A 20914-nucleotide genomic window follows, 5' to 3' on the forward strand; every position below is an offset into this window, starting at 1 on the left:
TTTTTTACTTGCTTTCCTTATTAAAACAATGTGCTTATAGTCAAGTCTGTCAAACAAGCGGGGTTCCAAAACAGCGAGCATTGATCATAAACCCGGTATTTGAGGTAAAAATCTTTCAGTTCAATAAAAAGAACCAAGCGTAAAGAGGGAAATAAATAATTGATAACATATGTCTTGCGTCGGAGGGCAGAACAGAATAGAGGCTGAAGACTGCTCTGCACCACAAACACCACGTTCACTGCTCTGGTGCTCAGCTGTTTAAACTACCAAAGAGAGACACACATCCACACTGTGAAACACACGTCACACACAAGCAGTGTCACTATAACACCAGTCTGGGCCTTTGACAGAAGCCTGCGCCACACACACAAATAGCAGGTCACCTTTAAGTAGGCTATAGGAAGGCCTGCTTATTATTATTACCCCTTTGTTTATCCAATTTTTTTTCTCAAAATATTAATTAAGATTTATTTCATTTTTTTTTGTTTTTCGTTTTAAAACAGAACTACACTGGTGCAACTGCTCAGGTTTGGTGCAAGTTTTTCAAGACCATGACCACATGAATCTACTCTACCGCATCTGTCAGAGTCCTTCTGCATGACTAAACCTGCAACTAACAGTTCATTTGAATTATTTTCTAAGCTGACTATTGCTTTATAGAATGATCGCTTAACCATTATGTATCATATCAAAATTTGCCCTCAGTTTCTCACAGCCAAAGCTTACACATGCACGTTTGCAGTCCAAGATTAATACAAGACCAATTCCCAGTTAAGCAAAATGAACCACCATTGCATGTGATAATGTAGGCTACATTTTAGAACCAGCAATTATTAAGAGAGTTGATGATTTATTATCGGTCAAACAACCAATCAGGACCCAGTCAGTTAATCGGCCAATAGTTTCAGCTGCATGACAACAACAAAAACAAACCCACCAATAAAATGCCCCATAAGAGTGATGTGGTGATACCGACATAAACAACAGCCTGAGACCCTCATGTATAGGTCAACACATGGCAAACAACACCCAATATGAACCAAAATAGAATCATTTCACAACAACATAAGAAGCCTGGTAAGCATGATTTGTGTTATAAGCCAGTAGGATAGCCCTATACTTGATTGGCATGTTCTCAAAGTTAAGTGAATGTGCTCCATTGGGATTGTTTTATTTTCATAGGAAAACGGTTCCAACCATTTAAAACCTATAGTTAAATTGACTCAATGCACTTTTACTCACAGCACGTTGGTGGCCAGCGGGATGTCCGCCGCTGCTGGGGCCCTCTCCAGGCCGATGTTGGAGCAGTTGACAACGCAGGACTGCTGGGGCCCCGCCAGCGCGCAGCTGCAGTTAACGGGACAGGGGCTGCAACCCGTGCCGCCGCCGTCCCCCTGCGGCCCGGAGCCCCATGCCTCCAGGCAACACAGCGCCACAAGCACACTGGAAAAGAAGAAGAAGCCAAACCTCGGGACGCAGACGCCATGTTTTCGCTTGGATAAAGTCTGTCCATTTCCACAAGGCATAGCTCACTCACATCTCATCGCCTCTGATGGTCTAAGTCCTCGCAGTCTGGGAAGAAGGAAACCATACAAAATCACACGGGACAAAAAGGCAAACCAAACGCGCGCGTGTCCCCACCCGGCTCGTGGCTTTCATGTGGGGGAGACAAGGAGATGAAGGGATGAACTTTTTTGACACCGTTTTCTACCCAGCTGCGTGTTCTTGTATTCCTCTGGTCGGATCCCCTTCTTCCTCTGAAAATCTAACGGAGCCTCTCCGGGATCCTTTCAGGGGGAAGAAAAAAAAAAGTTTTGGAGAACTTCCTCTCTCCTCCTCCTTCCACTTGGTGCAGTACCTAGAGCAGCCGCTGAGACCCGACACACATCTGCATTTCCGAATCCCTTTCTCCACGAACAAGCTTTGAATACACCGAGTCTATCCTCTCTCGCATCAAAAATAAATGTAACCCATAGTGTTAGAGATTCAATTTGTTCAATAATGTTTAGGAAAACAATACCAGAAGTCAATCATAATAGTGTTCATATGTAATCAAGTTTAACATTACTTGAGGTCTTACTGTTATCATCGTTATTGGATTAACCTTCTAGGGGCCTCAAGGTAAATGCTGATGTAATGGCCCCTGTTCCCCTGTTGGTAGACATTGGATTATTCCGTTAGTTATGTAGGAATAGCCTTTGTAGCATGTGTACATTTAACAAACAGTAAGCCTTCTAAGACAGGTGATAATGCAAAGGCCCTCTGACATTTCACAACCTTAAGGGTCTGGGGCCCCGGGGGAGCTACCATGCTCCATTTGCCTCCTATCCTTATCAAGCAACTCTGACTACAGAACAATATGAATATTATAAATAGTTATAAATAAACCAATTTAAACAAAAAAGAAACTGAATAAAACAGGCTGAGTGTCAATATTGTAAAAATCCTGATGTTTTTCCACTTGTTTGAATCTCAAGCTCTTATGAAGGGCGTCTGCTTAACGTATATACTTTGTTCAACAGGGTCTTTCTTGTGGTTGGTGAAGACCCCAGAAGAGGAGACATATATCTAGGGGCCCCGTTGTAATATTCAAAGTTTCCAATAATCAACAGCTCTCCTGTCTGCGTGCAGTCCCTCTACTCCGGGCTTCAGCTCCGTATACATGGCTGTCTTTTCATGCTTCATAATGATACAGTGACTGAGTCTGTACATGTTCAATGTTTCTGTTTTGTTCTCCTTCTTTCCTTCTATAACCAAATATCAAACGTGACTCACTTTAACAGCAGCACTTTGCATTATACATTTGGACAATTAGATTTTTTCATTTTAACTTTGCTTTTCCGGAAAGTCTCTTTTGATGTTTGTGCCCAGACAAAAAGTCTTTCTCTGGGCACAAGAGACTCACCATGAGGAATGCAAATGTGTAAAATGCTTTATTGACACAGCAATCAATGTAAAGCTTTTCCAAAACAGCGCAAACCATAAGTATCTTATGTTTCAGTATTATCAGAACAGCAGAATAAGAGTATACCTGTGGGTTGATGAACATTGCAACACCTCCTCCACTATGCATAGATGAGATTTGAAAGAGAATGACAGAAAAATGTATGAATTTTTCATGTGGAGAGTGAGAGATCCTTCAATGTGAGGGACCTCCCTCCTCTCTGTGGCAGTAGTATTCCCTGAAGCCGTGCCGGGCACGTGCACAAGTTGCTTCCTGCATATTTGACTTGGGCCAGAGCCCTCCCATTCTCCCTGCAGGCATCTGGTGCTCTGTACAAAGAAAAGGAAGAATCCCACAATAACTCTGGCACTCTTTCATCCTCATTGGCAGCCTTTCATCGCAGAGTTCATTGTTGAGAAGCAAACCATGTGTGGGTGCAAAAGGAGCTTCTACCTTGTGTTTGAGGCTAGAAAACAGTTTTTTTTTTATTCAAAGTGAGTAACTGCACTGTCATAAACAATTCTACTATTTAAAAACACACAGTATAATGCAATAGTTTAACAAAATATTACAGTTTATTTGTTGAAAATCCCCTTCTTTTCAGACTGTTATAGCTCATATTCAGCATCAGTTTTTTTCAGGCTCTAAACTGAAGTGCACCAGAAGAGTTTTATTTATAGAGTAGGCTAGAAGCATTTCAAAAATACAGTATATGACTAAACATAACATCATAACGTAAATGATGCAAAATATTCATTGTTGCTTGCTGTATTAAAAAAAACCCTGACATAATACTTATTTAAAAAACGACTTCAACATTTCCAATGAATTTGACTTGAGGCCAGACATGATTTTATCAAAGGGACTAGGTCCTCTGCACTGGACAGTTCCTTTTGGAGTGGAGCTCTCTCATCAGATCATTTAATTTGTGTTGTATAGCCATACAGGGAGTTATTATGTTTGTCAATGAATAGAAACACACACACACACACACACACACACACACACACACACACACACACACACACACACACACACACACACACAACTGTGTGCTGGTGGGAATGAAGCTTTGTGATTCGATGTAATCAAACACAATATAGACTAGTTAGATATTTATTCAAATGAATTAACTGAAAGGGTAGCCATTAAACAATGTATCAGCTTTCCCTAGATCATAGTTGCAAAACTGTAGTTATTTGATAATCAGTTATTTTCTAAGAAATCAGTGTTTTTGCAGTATTAGATCATAAATCAACCATTTGTTCAAAGTACTTTTTCTGATGGTGCATATAAAAAGTGAATGGATCACCGATGTTAATTGAGTTAAAGTTTCAGTCCAATCCATAGAATGCTGTCGATACATTTCACTAAAAAAACAACTGCAACATGTGAACCTTATGGTTGTGCTTGTAAGAGGAAAAGTTAGGGCATCAACAAGCTCATTAGGATGCATCCTCTGCTGATCTTGAATATCTACACAAAATTACATGGCAATCCATCCAATACATTTTACAATATCTCAACTGTAAAATCACACAATGAATTTTCAAAGTTCACCTTTTTTGGTGCATATTTTAGTTATATTATTACATGTCGAAACCAGGAAGTTCCCTTATACTTAGTCCTGTATATTGGGATGACACTTACTTTTTTCGCTGACTATTGCTGACTATATTGGGGAGCTGCCCTGCAGAACCAGTTTATCCAAAACATATGAAATGTAGTGTTTTGTATTTGTCTGGCCTGGACTGGTCCAGTCTGGGCTGGGTGAAGGTAAAATGAGCACGGCTCCTGTTTGGTTATGGGGAGGGTCCTCTAGTCAGGCCAGGAAAACAGCACTTACTGAGGCCTCCGTCTGTGTTATTGTTGGGCTACAGGAAGAGAGGAGGGAGAGGGAGGGGGAGAGAATGCAGAAGGAGAGAGTGTGGACGATGTGTAGGAAGTAGGTTGGCGGGCGGAGCCAGGCTATGGATGGTCTGGAATGGGTGACAAATCAAAGAGTTTTAAAGCATAGATAGTTGAGGATGTGGACAAAGGGAAGAAAAGATGATGAAACCAGGAGGGGAAGAAGCAGGAGGTGATCATGGCACTCAAACATATAATGCACAGTATAAAAGATATATTTAGGGATGAGGCAAATTGTCACAAATTATACTCTTAGTCCCCCACTTGCAATAATGATGTAGTTCTACCTATTGGGGGCTCTTAAAATGATTATAAGAACACTATCTGAGACGTTGACAGGCGCAAGTTGTCCTGAATGGATTGTATTGTAGATTGTGGATCTACTTTGTCTATTATTAGTGTTGATAAGGAGAATGAATAGAGCGAGATTGGAATATAGGATCGCTACCTAGCGCCTACATCTCTGTAATTACTCCCATTGTCTCAGCACCACTTCATCCACCTCTACATTCTAATCCCAGTTTTTCTTCTTGGCTGGAAAATGCATCTTCATTAGCAAGTCTCCATCTGTGCCGAGCTAAATGGATGCTGTGTTCTGTAACTGTACACCTTCACATGTACGATGTGTGCTCGAGGTTTTTGTGAAGCTCTTCACTCTCCTGGTTTTAATGCCACTGATCTCTTTACAGTAAGACATTAAGAGAATCCCATATGATGTAATGCAAAGCAATACAATGGCAACCGCTGTCACTTTAATTGATTGTTTGAGGTGCACTTTTGATGACAATATTGTACTGGACTGTGTTATATTAAAATGTGTTCCTGTATTATTATTTTTTCTAATCACATAGCTATACATAAATGGAGGAGCAGAAGTATATAAAATACCTTTAATATTATGTTGTCTAGATTCAAATACAGATCAATGAAAATGACATGGCATGTTATACAAACAATCAATGCAATGTAATAATAAAAAAAAAAAAAATCACAGCAGCAATTACTTCATTGACACTTACTGTATTATCCTAAATATATTACTGAAATATAGTACTTTTTCTTTGTATTAACTAGGAATATCGTGTGTGTGTGTGTGTGTGTGTGTGTGTGTGTGTGTGTGTGTGTGTGTGTGAGCCCTGTAGAACTTGGAACCTTAGAGCGGTTGCCTATTGTGAGAAGTGTAGCAGGCAATTACGCCGCCCCCGTTTGCAATGTGTGCCTATAGGCAGTACTCCCACGCCTCTTGAGTAAAACGGGCTCATTTCCTTCATTATCTGGTTACTTTGGGGATTCTGGTGCTGCCATCCTTAAAGTTGTCAGTAATGTCATGTCTCATGCAACACAGTACTACTTTTCTGTAATTTAATCTCAACATAAACATCACACACAATGAACTTCAGCTGATGTTCTACACAAGAGTAGTTGGGCCACATGGGGGGGGAGAGAGAGAGAGAGAGAGAGAGAGAAATGATGAGAGGAGGAAGTTTTTCCATTTTGCACTTCTCGAATAAAGTGGAAATACAATTCAGTGAAGTCAGACGAAATCTTTCCAATTTCACAGCAGGGTTGAAAATCTCGAGTTGACTTTCAACCATCGTATTTCATCTTTAAACACAAAGTTGTATACCGACTTTGTTATCGACGTTTCGTCTTGTGCAAGTGCATCATTTCATAATGTTTTTTCTCTCATGGCCCTATCTCTCCTCCATATAGACTTTTGACAACAGCTCAACCTGTAATCTCTGTCTGTGCACACACACCAGACATATGCAAGGTAAGCATCCCAACAAAGTATGGCCTCAAACCGTACCACTGAAATGTGCGTCACAACAATTATTTTTTATTTGATTTAAAAAAAATTTCCCCAAAAAAAGTCCAACTGTGATTAAGAATCTCTTTTTTAAGGGAGACCTCCTGGCCAAGACAGGCAGCAGCAACTGTTTGACATTTACAGACAACACGGAGGACAAATTACATTACAGTAATCACACACACACATACAAAAAGATTTAGTCTGAATGAAATGAGATATCTAAAACCAGAAACGTTGCCTAGATACAGGGGGTGTCTCACATGACCCGATGTCTCACATTACCTCGTTCTCCCCTATATGTTTTTTGGGGAGTTTTTCATCATCTGAATTAGGGTTTAAAGCGGACCTATGATGCTTTTTGACTTTTATGACCTATAAACGTTGTTATGATGATTCATAGTCATGCTTAACCATACTAGATTATCAAATAATGACGTACATGCATTTCGACGTATTCCCTGCTGACCGTCTGGGGTGTCTGTGCAGAGCACTAGACACTATTCTAGCCAGTCGAGAAGTCACGTGTTCAAAGCGGCTTGACGCTTTGTAACATCGTGACGTCGCATGTAACTTGGTGTCGTCACCACGCGGATGTTTCCATGTATGGTAATGCTGCCACTTTCCTACTCGCGTCTGCCTCGCGCCCTTATAGGTCCATGCTCGCACCTCCCGCCACTGAAAGTGTTCCGGAAGGAAGGTAACCAATCACAACGAAGTTGGGTTTTCAGGAAGGGAGGGGAGGGGGCGGAAATGTCTAAAGCAAAGTGTTTATAGGGCGTGCTGGATCGCCAAAATAAGAGAAAGAGCTTCCCGAAAATCTACATAGTTTTTTGTGATGTGATTCGTGTCAGGTTGCTCTATAGCAGTGTAAAACAAGAAATTAAGACCAGAAAAGTAGTATAATAGGTCCTCTTTAAGGTCAAAAGGTGACAGATTGTAAAGCCCCCCCAAAGGCAAATTGTTATTTGTGATTAGGGATGCACCGATCCACTATTTTTAGTTCTGATCCGATTCCGATATCTGGGTTTTGGATATCGGCCAGAACCGATACTGTCCGATACGATATCATAATTTTTATATTTTTTTTGTTGGTGGTGATGTTATGTGTAAGGCTAGGAAGGCTTAAGCAATTCTAATTTAAAAGAGCAAGAAATGGGGCGCCCTTAGCTCAGTTGGTAGGGCGTCCCCCCCCCCGGGCCGGGCCCAGCAGCAGACCCGGGTCGATTCCCGCCCGCAGTCGTTCTCTGCATGTCACTCCCCTCTCTGCCCCATTTCACCTCTGTCTCTCTGCACTATCAATAAAGCATAAAAATGCCCCAAAAAAAGAGCAAGAAATATACACAAATGCATATAGGTTTATCTTAAAGGCAGAATTATAGAGTCATACAAAAAAAAATCCTTCTCAATGATCACTTCTGCCCCACTAGAATATGTGGTGGTCTGTTTGTCTGAATAGTCTTCCTCTCTCTGACTGTATTTTTACATAGTTGAATTTGTCACAGTGCAGAAACCTCTCCACTTCCTTGACTTGGATTAGCTTTGGTTAGCTCACTGGCTAACAAACTGATATGTACTGTATGTCAAATTAGAAAGTGGTGTCCTCTCTCCCTCTACCGAACGTCGGCGCATGCTCGCACGGCTCGTTCGCTCTTTCATAGTAAAAAAAAAAAAATTAATATCGCAGCTCAGTCCGATATCCGATACGCAGATTTCGGCCATATCGGACCCGATACCGATGCTGGATCTGATCGGCCCCATCCCTATTTGTGATATAGGGCTACATGAATAGAAATGCTTTTTTTACCTGGCACTTCCTTTTACTACATTTAACACTTTATGTGAGTCAGATAACTATTTTGTTCCTATAAAGCACTATACATGTACACAGAAAAAAGCCTTCTGCTTGTACTAACCTTCAGAATAATATAAGTTGTTGTGAATGCTTGTTGTGGTAGCAAAAAATACATACATTTAAACGTTATGGGCACAAACTTTCTCCTAGTTTCTTTGGTGAATGTCAAACTCTATGGTCTCAGATGTTGGCAGTGAGGGTGAGGCTACACAATAGTGCAACACAAGGAATCGAAGAGAAAGCAGTTCTTACTCACTGAACTTATCAAAGACTTGGAGGTATTATCATCCAGTGGATATACCGAGGCCAAATAACAGACACTAGCAATAATCATTGCAGATTATTAGCACTTGTAAGGGGTTACCTCCGATCTTTGGCTATAAGCCCACCTTGGACCCAATTAAAAACAGTGAGCACAAGCCACTCAGGTCCACAGAAATATATAAACTCTAAATAAATAGAGTCAGTCTGAGCCAGGAAGCACTCAGAGAGTGCATACCTCCTCAAGGCTGCACAGTCATCTAAATGTTTAACAAAAGCAAGCTTATCTACACCTGGATCCAAAAAGTGACATATAACCACGCTGACTGACTGAGTAAAGCATAGACGTATAATGAAATCCTTTGAATCTGAGCAAGGCTGGGCTTTGTCACAGTTTATTGTTTTTAAAATGTCATGTAATTAAAAGTGGAGTCAGCGATTCTGGCACTTGACAAAAAGGGATTTTGACAACAAGCATTATCCAGATCGACGACCTCACCTTTAATTAACTGCAAGGGACGAACACAGCTCCCACCCTCCCTCTGTGTTCTGCTCCTTTTGATGAAGACCTGGGGCCTCATTCATAAAGCTTGCTGCGCACAAAAACCTTGCGTAGACAGGCAGAATGTGCTGTGAAATGTGCGTTGGCAAACCGGTGGTATTTATAAAATAATTATTTGCGGAGAAGTGTGCGTATTCCCACGCCAACTTTTGACCATGCATAGAGCTTCCGCAAGGTTTTCCTGACTCGGGGAATCAGCGACACTCAATGGCAACACCACGAAATAAAGCTCTGTCATCGGAAAAACACACATATCCTTGTGAAATGCATGGCACCCAATATATTTAATCAATTACATGTGCGTACCTATTGTTGCGAATATAGGCTACTGTTGTCTATGGCATGCAGTAATGATGTAGGTTGATTTACTTATCAAGTAGGTCTATACATATTTTGATTATATTTTGAAATTGAATCTTATAGTTCTACTCTGTAATAATATCATATACGTCGGGAGGTGTGTCCCTGAGTGGCCAGCGGGAGAGCAAATAGTCTATATTTTAGGCTGTGTGTAAAAAGTAGTTTTGTACAAAGTTAAGGCCAAACATATTAATTAAAACTATATATTTCGTTAGATAAAATCATGTTATGAATTTAGCAAATTATTTTATGCATCTCTTTCACAGTAAAAGACATCACAGTAATATTTACAAAGTAAGTTTTTTTTAACCCTATATTTCTCTTTCTGTGATGTCACGAGAAAGAGAAATATAGGGTTAAAAAAACACTCTTTCTGCCTTTTCTCAGGCTAGGATGAACCGATTTCAATTTTTTTCGCACATTTATACTACATAGGATCTCAGAATTCAATACACCTTCATATTCAAACCGGTGAAGTAGGCCTTTAAACTATAATCTGACGTTGTTGGAAATGTGTTGATCTCATGGAAGGGAAACAATGCTTTGGAATATACTATAGGCTAATGCATTATTTCACTTCTCACAACACATTTTATATAGGCCTACATATAGGCTAGTCCTACAGGTTCGCTAATACGTGATATTTCATACAGTACAAAGTTGGGCAAAACAGCTTAACAAAGACTATAACGACTGTGCCAATCATGATGTGTGATCAGCGCGCGCGTGTGTGTTTGTGTTTGTGAGGCAGTTACAGCGACGCATAGCACGGGCTTTCTTCCTTCCCAGTCGCTTTCTTTGTGGCCGGTTGCCTCCCTTTTTTCCTCATGTCAGTCAAAATGCTGTGCATCATTGTTCTGTCCAAAAATCTGCATTCCTAACAAGCTGCTGTGTTTTCTTCTTCTTCTTTCACCCGTCTACCTAAATAGAAGTCTTTCAGCGCTCTTTATTGTCACTGGTGCTCAGTTGCTAGCCTTCACACAGCGCTTGTCATCTCTGGTACACAGGTAGGTACCACATGAGGGGCAGCTCTAGGTCAGGTGGAAGAGAAAGTTTGACGTGAGCCTCTTGAGGCAAGAACAAGGAACTGCATGCTTTAGTGTGGGGCAACCATTTCATTTTTTTATGCAACACAATACTTTTCTGTTCTGAGAGGAGATTATCTCATTTAGACATTAGGAAAAACATCATTACAACTATGATCTCGCTTAGGATGCTTACATTGTCCCATGCCTACTGTCCAAGTATATAGCCTATCATGTATATTTGCAAAATTGATTAAGATATGAATGAATGAATGAAAACCTTTATTTAAACAAACTCGAAAGGCATTGAGGTTCCCCTCATTTACAACGCCGACGAGCGCACAACAAACACAACAACAACAATAACAACAGAGTGACAGAATAAAACAGAGAAACACAAAATCCTAGCAAGATAAAAAAGATCAAAATAAATAAAGAATTACAATAAAAGAGCTTCAAAAATTAATTCAGTTAAAACAAATGCAGTGGTGATGATGAAAATCAGAAATCATAGATTTAAAAGAAGAAAAAGTGGGGAGAATGGTCATATTGAAGTTGCTCTGAAGGGCATTCCAAGAGGTGGGGGCACTATAGCTAAAAGCAGTTGTTCCCAGCTTTGAATGAGCTCTAGGAACCTTTAAAAGCAGCAGCTCACTGGATCGGGTATTAAAAGACTGAGAGTTCCAGTCGAGCATAGCTGATAAATAGGGTGGCTGTTTACCAATTAAGGATTTAAAAATAAATAAAAACCAATGTAACTCACGTCTCAATGACAGGGATGTCCAGCCGACTTTTTCATACAGGGAACAGTGATGAGTTTTAAAAGGAATCACCTGTAATGAATCTAAGGGCTGAATGGTACACCGAGTCAAGGGGTTTTAGGGCAGTAGCAGAGGCATGTCTATAAACTATATCTCCATAATCCAACACTGATAAAAACACTGCTTCGATTACCCTTTTCCTACAAATTTTTGGGAAACTTGATCTGTTCCGATATAAAAAACCAATTTTTTGACGAGATTTGAGAACAAGTTTGTCAATATGGGGTTTAAAAGTGAGCTTCTCATCTAGCCAGATACCAAGGTACTTATATTCAGAGACTTTTTCGATCAAAGAACCGTTTACAGCATAGATGCATGCACTGTTGTCCAATTCTCTAGCCCTAGAGAACAACATGAATTTAGTTTTAGTCTGGTTAAGGACAAGTTTAAGTGAAATAAGAGCATTCTGAAGAGCATTAAAGGACAGTTGCAGATTCTCAATAGCTGACTTTGCAGAGTCAGCAACACAGTACAAAATGGTGTCATCAGCATATAAATGGATTTGACAACCACTGACAAGAGACACAATATCATTGATGTAGATGGTGAATAGCACCGGACCTAAAATTGAACCTTGTGGAACACCTTTGGTTATGGGTAAGAAACCAGATTGGATATTACCTAGCTTCACACATTGAGATCGGTCAGAAAGGTAATTACTGAACCAGCTACACGCATTTTCACTAAGACCAATGTTAGCCAATTTATCTAATAGTAAAGAATGGTCTACTGCAGGGGTTCTCAACCTTCTGCAAGCTGGGCCCCCCCAAAGCTGGGTCATTGCAGTTGGGCCCCCCCACCGACCCTGACAACCCCCCCCCCCCCACACACACACACACACACACACACACCACCCTACACACACAGATAGATAGATAGATAGATAGATAGATAGATAGATAGATAGATAGATAGATAGATAGATAGATAGATAGATAGATAGATAGATAGATAGATAGATAGATCTATTATTGTTATTATCACAAGGGCTAGGCCAGTGGCGCACCTTTGAGTTGAACATTGGGTTTAGGGTTGGGGTCCGGAAATTTCTTATATTTTAACGTTAAATTCTGGCGCACTTTAAAAGCTAATTATGAGATTGTATCAATGAGACACTGAGGAAATGTTTTTTTTTTTTAAATCTCCTTAGAAGAGAAGAAAATAGTAGCCTAAATAGAACATACACAGAATAAATTCTACAATAGGTATACCTGTTATGAAAAAGCTTCACAAAACAAAGTCTATGATCAATGGGAAACACTGCTGTCTGACAACCCAGTTCAGAGAATGTTTCAACTATTGAGTCTTGGATTTGGAAAGTGGCCAGATTTAGCTCAAAATGCTACCTGCGATTAATGTGCTGTGCAGCCTGAACGCGGAGTTGTGTGTGTCTCAGTGGCGATTCCAGGAAATTTTGACTGGGGGTGGCCAAGGTGGGCCACAGAGCTAGAGTGGGGTGGCCATCACACCCCTGAATGAATAGCATGTGATATGCTGTACAACCAATTCAAAGATGATTTATAGTCCCAAATGCCCAAATCATGTTAGTATCCATTGTAATGTTTGTCAGAAAACTAAACCCCTGAAGGGGGGTCTGGGGGCATCCCCCCCAGATGATTTTTTTGTGTTTTTAACATGTAATCTAAGCATTCTGGTGCATTCTGGCGAAGATAATAAAGGAAAAAGTCAATATTTATTTCAGCTCAGATGAATAGTAAAATTAGCAAGACAACATAACTTGCTAGCAGCCAGATGCCTAACAACTGGACAGAGGGACGGATGACCACTTGCTTTTGACCAAATATCTTGCTAAAAAAATAAACCTTTATTTATGAAATTCTGCCCTAAGAACATGTTACACTTGCTAACTACAAACTTACATTTTTTTATTCAGATTTCAAAACTCTGCTGGGACACGTGCCTATACACATGCATGGGTGGCACGCATGTCACAAGCACACTTATGCTGTTTTCAAGACCTTTGCTGACCAGAGACCAGTTCTAGTGGCCACAGTCCTACCATTAATTCAGTACTTGAAAATTGCAAACTGATCTCATATCAGTGGATTGGAGTGTTTGTGTGATGAACTTGGCAACTACCTATCAAAAAAAGTTAAGAAAGAAAAAAAATACATATCATCTCTGAACTAGGCTACATATCAGGAAAAAAATTGAAATTACAAAAAAAAAAAAAAAAAAAATTAAGATTTTTTTTTTTTTTCATTTTTTTTTCATCCCCCTCGCGCCCCCCCGGTAGAGTGTCCGCGCCCCACCGGTTGAGAACCACTGGTCTACTGTATCAAAGGCTTTACTGAGATCAATAAAGAGGGCAGCACAGTGTTTACTATTATCTAAGGCAGAGACAATATTGTTAGTAACCAGAGTGATGGCAGAGATAGTGCTATGGTTAGTTCTAAAACCAGATTGGTGAACAGATAAAATAGTGTGACTTGAGAGAAATGTTTTCAATTGGTTATTAATAAGGGATTCCAGCGTTTTTGACAGACATGACAGTCTGGATATTGGCCTATAGTTATTAGGGTCAGTTTTTTCTCCCGCTTTATACAAAGGAAGGACACAAGCTGATTTCCAGATCCTTGGAATAACGCAGGAAGATATAGAAAGATTAAAAATGTGGGTAATACACTCTGCAATTACAGGGGCTGAAAGCTGGAGAAAGAATGGGTCTAGGTTGTCTTCTCCAGTGGATTTCTTGGGGTCAATGCTTAAGAGAGCATCAAGAACCATACTGGAGGACACAGGAACAAAAGAAAACTGAGGAACAGCATTGGTGGTAGGCATATGAACCTGTTCAAGGGGTAGCTGGTTGTCTGCTAGAGAAGATCTAGAGTTGTCCTCTTTGAAGATATGGCCAGCAACATTAAAATGTCTATTAAAACCAGCGCAGATCTCGGTTTGATCAGTAATAAAACTATCATCAAATTTAACCTGAATTGGAATAGAAGCAGATGTAGCAGAGCTATTTTTGTTGGTTTTAACCACCTTCCAGAATTTTGCTGGGTTAGAATAGGTGTCTGTGATCAATTTTAAATAATAGTCAGATACATTCTTCCTCACTAAGGATGTGCATTTATTTCTTAAGGCTCTGAATGCAGTCCAGTGTGAGGCGTCATTAGTACGTCTAGCAAGGGACCAAGCTTTGTTTCTAGTTCGGAGAAGAGATGTAAGTTCTGGACTAACCCAAGGACTGGATCTATCCTTAACTCTATACTTCTTAAAGGGGGCATGTGTATTTAAAATAGATAGAAAGGTGGAAATGAAAAAGTCTAAAGCTAGTTCAATTTTTTATATAATTTAAAGGAATAGTTCAACACTTTGGAAAGGGGCCAAGAGTTAGGTGAGAAGATAGATAGACCTGCTCTCATGATGGTCGACTAAATATGGAGCATAAAGACCGGAAAAAGGGAGCATACAGAAAAAGACCAAGTATCTTCTTTTTCTTAATCTGTACAACAATGAAGTGAACACATTGCGGTTTTAAGTGTGCTGTTGTGCCAGACTATTTCTTGGCCGGGTGTTGCAGTGACTTCCTGGAACGTTTGATGTCACCAAGAGGTTGCCAGGCAACTAATGGAGGCACCAAATTGTTGTACTATTCCTTCAAGAGTTTCACCACATTTCAGTGAAGACATGTCCCATGTCCTAAAAGAAAATGGGACTCACTTTCACAGAATCTTTTCCATTCCCATACCCAGATTGATCCATTCATCTCTCTACAAAACATTTTGCAGCCAAAGGTACGAAGTAAAAAGAACCTCATAGCTTAATGCAATTCCCCCACGTTTATTTTTCTTCATCCGTCTGGGCCTAATTTAATCACTGCTTTCCCTAACTGCATTTGGCCAAACCCACAGGCTCCCAGCTGTGGTTGCCTATATTAAATCAATATTTCTCGTATAGGTTTACCGCGGGAGAGAGTAAAGCTGCTCGACCTCTGTGTCTCTAAATGACAACATTTTGCAATTTTTTCTCTGGGCAGCCATTTCCCCTGATTTCCTTTTTACCTCTCAAGCAGACACACTGCCCACGGGACAATAATTTTCTCTGACAGGCTGGTAAGGTCAACCCTCGGGCTGGTAAGGTCAACCCTCGGGCTGTGTGATAGCTTCACTCCGGGGGCTTGTTGTGGAGATGGACCTCTCACACAGATATTAACTTACGAATGTGTGTGTGTGTGTGTGTGTGTGCGTGTGTGTGTGTGTGTGTGTGTGTGTGCATGTGTGTGTGTGTGTGTGTGTGTGTGCGTGTGTGTGTGTACCTAAGTGTGTTTAATATCAGCGTGTGTCCTTCTCTTCTTGCAACCATGTTCTCTGCATATATTAAAGAGAGCGACAGGTAGAAACACACTCTCACATGATGGGAGACGCAGCCTACTGTGTATCATTAAAATAAATGAATAGTATTACAGGGAGAAAACCCCTTGTAAAAGCACTTACAGAATGACACGCCTCGGCCCTTTTGTGAAGTGACGTACAACACATTACATCACATCTTCTTATTCAGAGAAACTCATTTCTTCATGTGCACACAACGGAGTGTGAACTTCAATGTTTTGTATTATATGTTGTAGACCAGGCATAACAAAGCAGATCACTTTGGTCTGACCCAGTTGTTGAGTTTGGTGGCCTTTGCGACGTTGGCATCGTCGTCTGTTGTACACACTTGCTGGTCTTCATGTAAATCCCATAAATAGCATATAAAATCCCAGCTGACTAACACTGACTAACACTGCACAACGCAATATCAACATTCAGGATAACGATTCATTTTTGTGCAGCCCTATAAGGTACTGTTTCCACCGCTTTGTGAACTTCCGATTTGCTTTTGCAAACAGTAAAGGTTGTTGATATACAGTGAGTTGTGTGCACTCGTCTCTGTGCTTCTTAGCTTGGAAAGGTGTTTCCAGGGGCTGTCTGCTGTCTTGGTTTACCCTCATTACCAGTCACTGTACTTCTGTTTGTAATTGTTTTATATGATTCACAGTTTTTATATTTTATCTTTATTCTTTGTCTTGACTGACTTTCTGTTTTTATTTCTTTATTTCATCCTTACTATGAACATTGTGATAAGCCGAGTAGTAGGCTCCTGGCTCATCACTTAAAAGGTCAAACTACTTCTCCATTAATTCCACAAATAAAAGATTCCTCTGGCGCGCTTGTCTCTGATCCCACTTCTATAAATTACATCTTTAGGGATTTCTATTTCTCCCTTTATGAATCAGAATCATCATCAGACACGACAGAAATGACTGATTTCCTCCAGAATCTTGATATCCCCAAAGTCGATCCCACTACTGCTAATGAGCTTGATGCACCTTTGAATTTGGAAGAAATTAAATCCTCTATTAAAGCCACGCATAATAATAAAACACCCGGCCCCGATGGATTCCCAGTTGAGTTTTTCAAGACATTTACTAATAAGCTGGCCCCTCTCCTCAACTCTGTTTTTAACGAGTCCCTAGAACGTGGTTCATTGCCCCCCCACTCTAACCCAAGCGTCCATATCCCTTCTGTTGAAGAAAGGAAAAGATCCTACTTCTTGTACCTCGTACAGGCCTCTGTCACTTCTTAATGTTGACGTTAAGATTTTAGCTAAAACCTTAGCACCTCGTCTTGAAAAGATTCTTCCTGCCATCATATCAGAGGAACAGAATGGCTTCATCAAAGGGCATCAGATGTATGTTTCAATGTCTGAACACTTTTAAATGTCATTTTCTCTGGTCATTCCTCTTCAACGCCCAAAGTTGTTATTTCACTCAATGGCAGAGAAAGTCATTTGACCGGGTAGAATGGCATTATCCTTTTGAAGTTCTACAACAGTTTGGCTTAGGGAACAGGTCTATTTATTGAAATCGGCTTCTGTATACCACCCATCAAGCCAGTGTCCACACGAATAATTCCCGATCGAAATATTTCACATTGTCCGGCGGTACCAGGCAGGGCTGTCTCTATCCCTCCCTCTATCCCCTACTTTTTGCTATAGCCATAAAACCCCTCTCAATTGCTTTAAGATCTCTCCCTCAATTTCACAGCCTTCCTCGTTCTGGCATTGGAATTCATATTGTCTCTATGCAGATGAAAAATAAATAAAAAAGTTTTTATTACATCTTGTCTTTTTACCATTGTTGATTCTGCATATTTTTTGTATGTATTTTTTCAACTCACCGTCACTGCCAATGAGGGAAACCTCAGTGTCCTTCGAGTATAAATACAGTTTGATGGTCGTCTCTCTGTCTCCCTTTTCCAGTCACATTTCCCTTTGACTTCAGTCATTTCCCTATCTCTATATCTATATTTTATTTACTATCTATGCTATCTCCACACCTTTTTCTCACTATCATAATAAGCTCCTCAATTACCTGGTTCTTCCCTGCTCATCTCCTCACCTCATTCCTACTCACAAATCAGCAACACCCTTCATATACCGGACTCATTTATTTCATTCGATTTCAGATATATAATTGGTCCCTGTGAATCTATACTTTGACCTTTCCCTGTTTGTCTTCCTATACCTGTACAAACCAGTGAGCTCTGTTCCTCTTAATTAAACACCGAGATTCCACTTGTTAACTCGTGTTGTCTGCGCTTGGGTCAAATCCTCGTAACCTGCTAAACTCATAACAACTGCATTAGAGTAGTATTAGCGAGCTGTCACTCAAAGCAACTCAGGCTCCCACCAGCACATCGTTTTTTTAAAAGAGCTTCAAATTCATACCACGTGTATGCAAAGAAACGACAGGTCAGTTGGAATCTCTTTCTGAGGAATTCAGGCAAAAACTGCATTACCAACATGTCAGCCAACAAGGGGACCACAATCACAAAGGAGACACAGGAGGATTTTGTTTTCATATTCTTTTGCATGATTTGAAGTAGTATTCTCAAATTGATCCTTTTTTAACGTGGGCTTCAGGAAGACTGACAGCCAATGGAAGCTGAAGTGGATCCAAATAGAGAATGAAGAAATGTTTTTCTTTAGCTCTAAATGCAAGAGAGTATTGTCAAAGGGCTTCACACGGGCAACATTACAAAGAGCAGGCTCAGAATGTGGAAGTGGGAGTCCCCATTGTGCAGCAATTTCCACCTGACCAAACTTTCAACCCTCTATAATTATTTGTGTCATGCAAAGGACAGGATTTTTTGCTCACACAACGTTCCAAAGCATTCAATTCTGGATTTATTCTGCTTTCACCGGAAGTAGAATATGTGCATCGTTTACATGGGATCTTGTTAAGGCTATAGATCCAACACTTAACCACCAATGAACCGTCCTGAATCCATTGTGCTTGGGAAACAATTGATTCAGGGAGCTACCATGCAGATGAACAGGCCTACAGGCAAGAAAAAGGGAAGGTGGGGAATCAAACACAGAGGGTCGAGGCAAAAGGGCAGCAGGAGTTCCAAGATTTGAGATCTTGGATAAGTACATTACAGAAAACAAGTGTTGTGATGTTTGAAATCAAAGGTGAAAAAGCTAAATATGGCAACTATGGCTTTACTGGTGGAGGTGCTAGTACAAATGAGGCAGTATGGTTACTGGCTGATTGTAAACAGGTGAGTGAGTGGGAAGGCAAGGGGGTTATTACAGAGCAGCTCACGGAAAGTGGAGAAAAGAGCAGCAGGGGGGGTCGGGAGGAAAATGGCAATAATGACAAGAAAATGCATGGTCGAGAAATAAGTACTGCAATCTGCACATGTTGTGGCAGATTGCTTTGATATTTGAAATCAATACAGTGGTCCTCCCTGTGAGGTCCCAGCAAACCTCTTGTTGGCTGGCTCTGCTGGTGTTTAAATGATTTCCACATGGCCAGTCCATTATAGGAAACACTCCGAGGACTTCTCATCCTAACGTCACTTATCATATCCCTTGTGCCGATCAGGCGAAGGGAGTACTGTGATTAAAGGGTCAGAACACAGCAGACCAGGGTTATTTTCCTCATGCTGTTGTTTGAGATGCATGCAGGCAACCACGATGGAATTAGGTGTTACTTTAAAAAAACGCATTGACTGTCTCGGTTTTACTGCTGATAAACAGTTCTTAATATTACATATGGTGTCTCTGCATGAAGATGACTGCATTCATTATTAGGCCGTCAGTACATGGTCCTCACATGTGTGGTGAAACGTGAACACACACACACACGTAGTGCAGCCCTGTTCCAATCTTAGAACCTCTCCCGTATACTGTAGATTAGTTTTCCACAGCTGAAGTAATTTTGTTATCGTGCTTCATGTCAGCCGGAGAGAGAGAGAGAGTCAGGGGAGTTCATTTTTTTCTCCACTTGAATATTTATATTTTCATTATTATTATTATTTCCTCACAAATGTGCTTGACTCAAACGCATGTTCAAGTCTCTACTCATATTTCCATAATTATAATCCTATCCAGATGTGTTTGTCAAAAGTAGTGAGGTACCTACTGTAAGCCTTTGGCTACCTGTCACATCATGGATGGAGATATCCTTCCTCACCCTGAAGTAATAAGTTCATCTTTCCAACCGATTGATTTATTTTTTTCATTCTCATCTCTAGTACTATTTATATCTCTGTGCCCCCTCTGTATGAATTATTTGTATACAGTCAACTAATGTTGACTTGCCTTTCAGGATGGCAGGCGGGAAGTGGTCCTCTTAACTCTTAGATAGAGCAGTCTGTCGTTTCTGAAAAGCTCTCTGAATGAGGCTCTCCAACCACGCTTGTATTAAAATGAATGGAGATCATTTGATTCCAGCATGACATCCATCTTGTAAAATGCACAGCACTCAGAGTTGGAAGACAGTCAGTCTCAGATACTCGGGAGTCTCGGCTTTATCAAATGTTGGCTTGTGCTGTCATGGAGTAAAGGAAATGAATCCCACTCAGCCTTCGACCCTGTGCACTGTTTGTTAGTGAGGCTTTCAGAAGACGTGCTTTCCTCACTGCTCTTCATAAACATAAAAAAACACAAGACATTTTGAATCAATGATCGTGATTGTGTGAGTTGATATAAGCATTACTGAACCCTACGTTCTTTTTCTTTATAATATATCACACTCACAGGGGAGTGTAATGCATCGTACTCATCCCACACTCCCCTATATCAGCCCTGCACAACCTCGCATTCATTTCAAATGGCCCTCAGGTAGAAACTGTGATTCAAACAAGTCTGTGGGAATACAATAAATAAATTTTTTTATTTTATTTTTTTTGCTGTAAATGAACTTAAATCATCATTACGATACTGTACGTAGTGTACATTTGGAAAATAAGTACAATTTGGGAAATAAGTGCTATATTTGACTCTAAATTAGTATAAAACAACATCAAATCGTCAAGTACAAGAATCTCACAGTTGTATAAAATTGTAAGCAC

The 20914-nt window shown here is 40.4% G+C and overlaps 1 protein-coding gene across 1 annotated transcript in view; it reads right to left on the reverse strand.

The window, feature by feature from the left end:
* Window positions 1-1776, reverse strand: part of pkd1a (polycystic kidney disease 1a) — an 80581-nt gene extending 78805 nt beyond the window's left edge. Inside the window, exon 1 of the mRNA XM_080029057.1 lies at window positions 1243-1776. Coding sequence (XP_079885183.1) covers window positions 1243-1526 — 284 coding nt within the window. The 5' untranslated portion in view covers window positions 1527-1776. The remainder of the gene's footprint in view (window positions 1-1242) is intronic.
* Window positions 1777-20914: the final 19138 nt, after the last annotated feature.

The sequence above is a fragment of the Ammodytes marinus genome (genome assembly GCF_949987685.1).
Source record: "Ammodytes marinus genome assembly, chromosome: 6".
In the NCBI taxonomy this organism is placed as follows: Eukaryota; Metazoa; Chordata; class Actinopteri; order Uranoscopiformes; family Ammodytidae; genus Ammodytes; species Ammodytes marinus.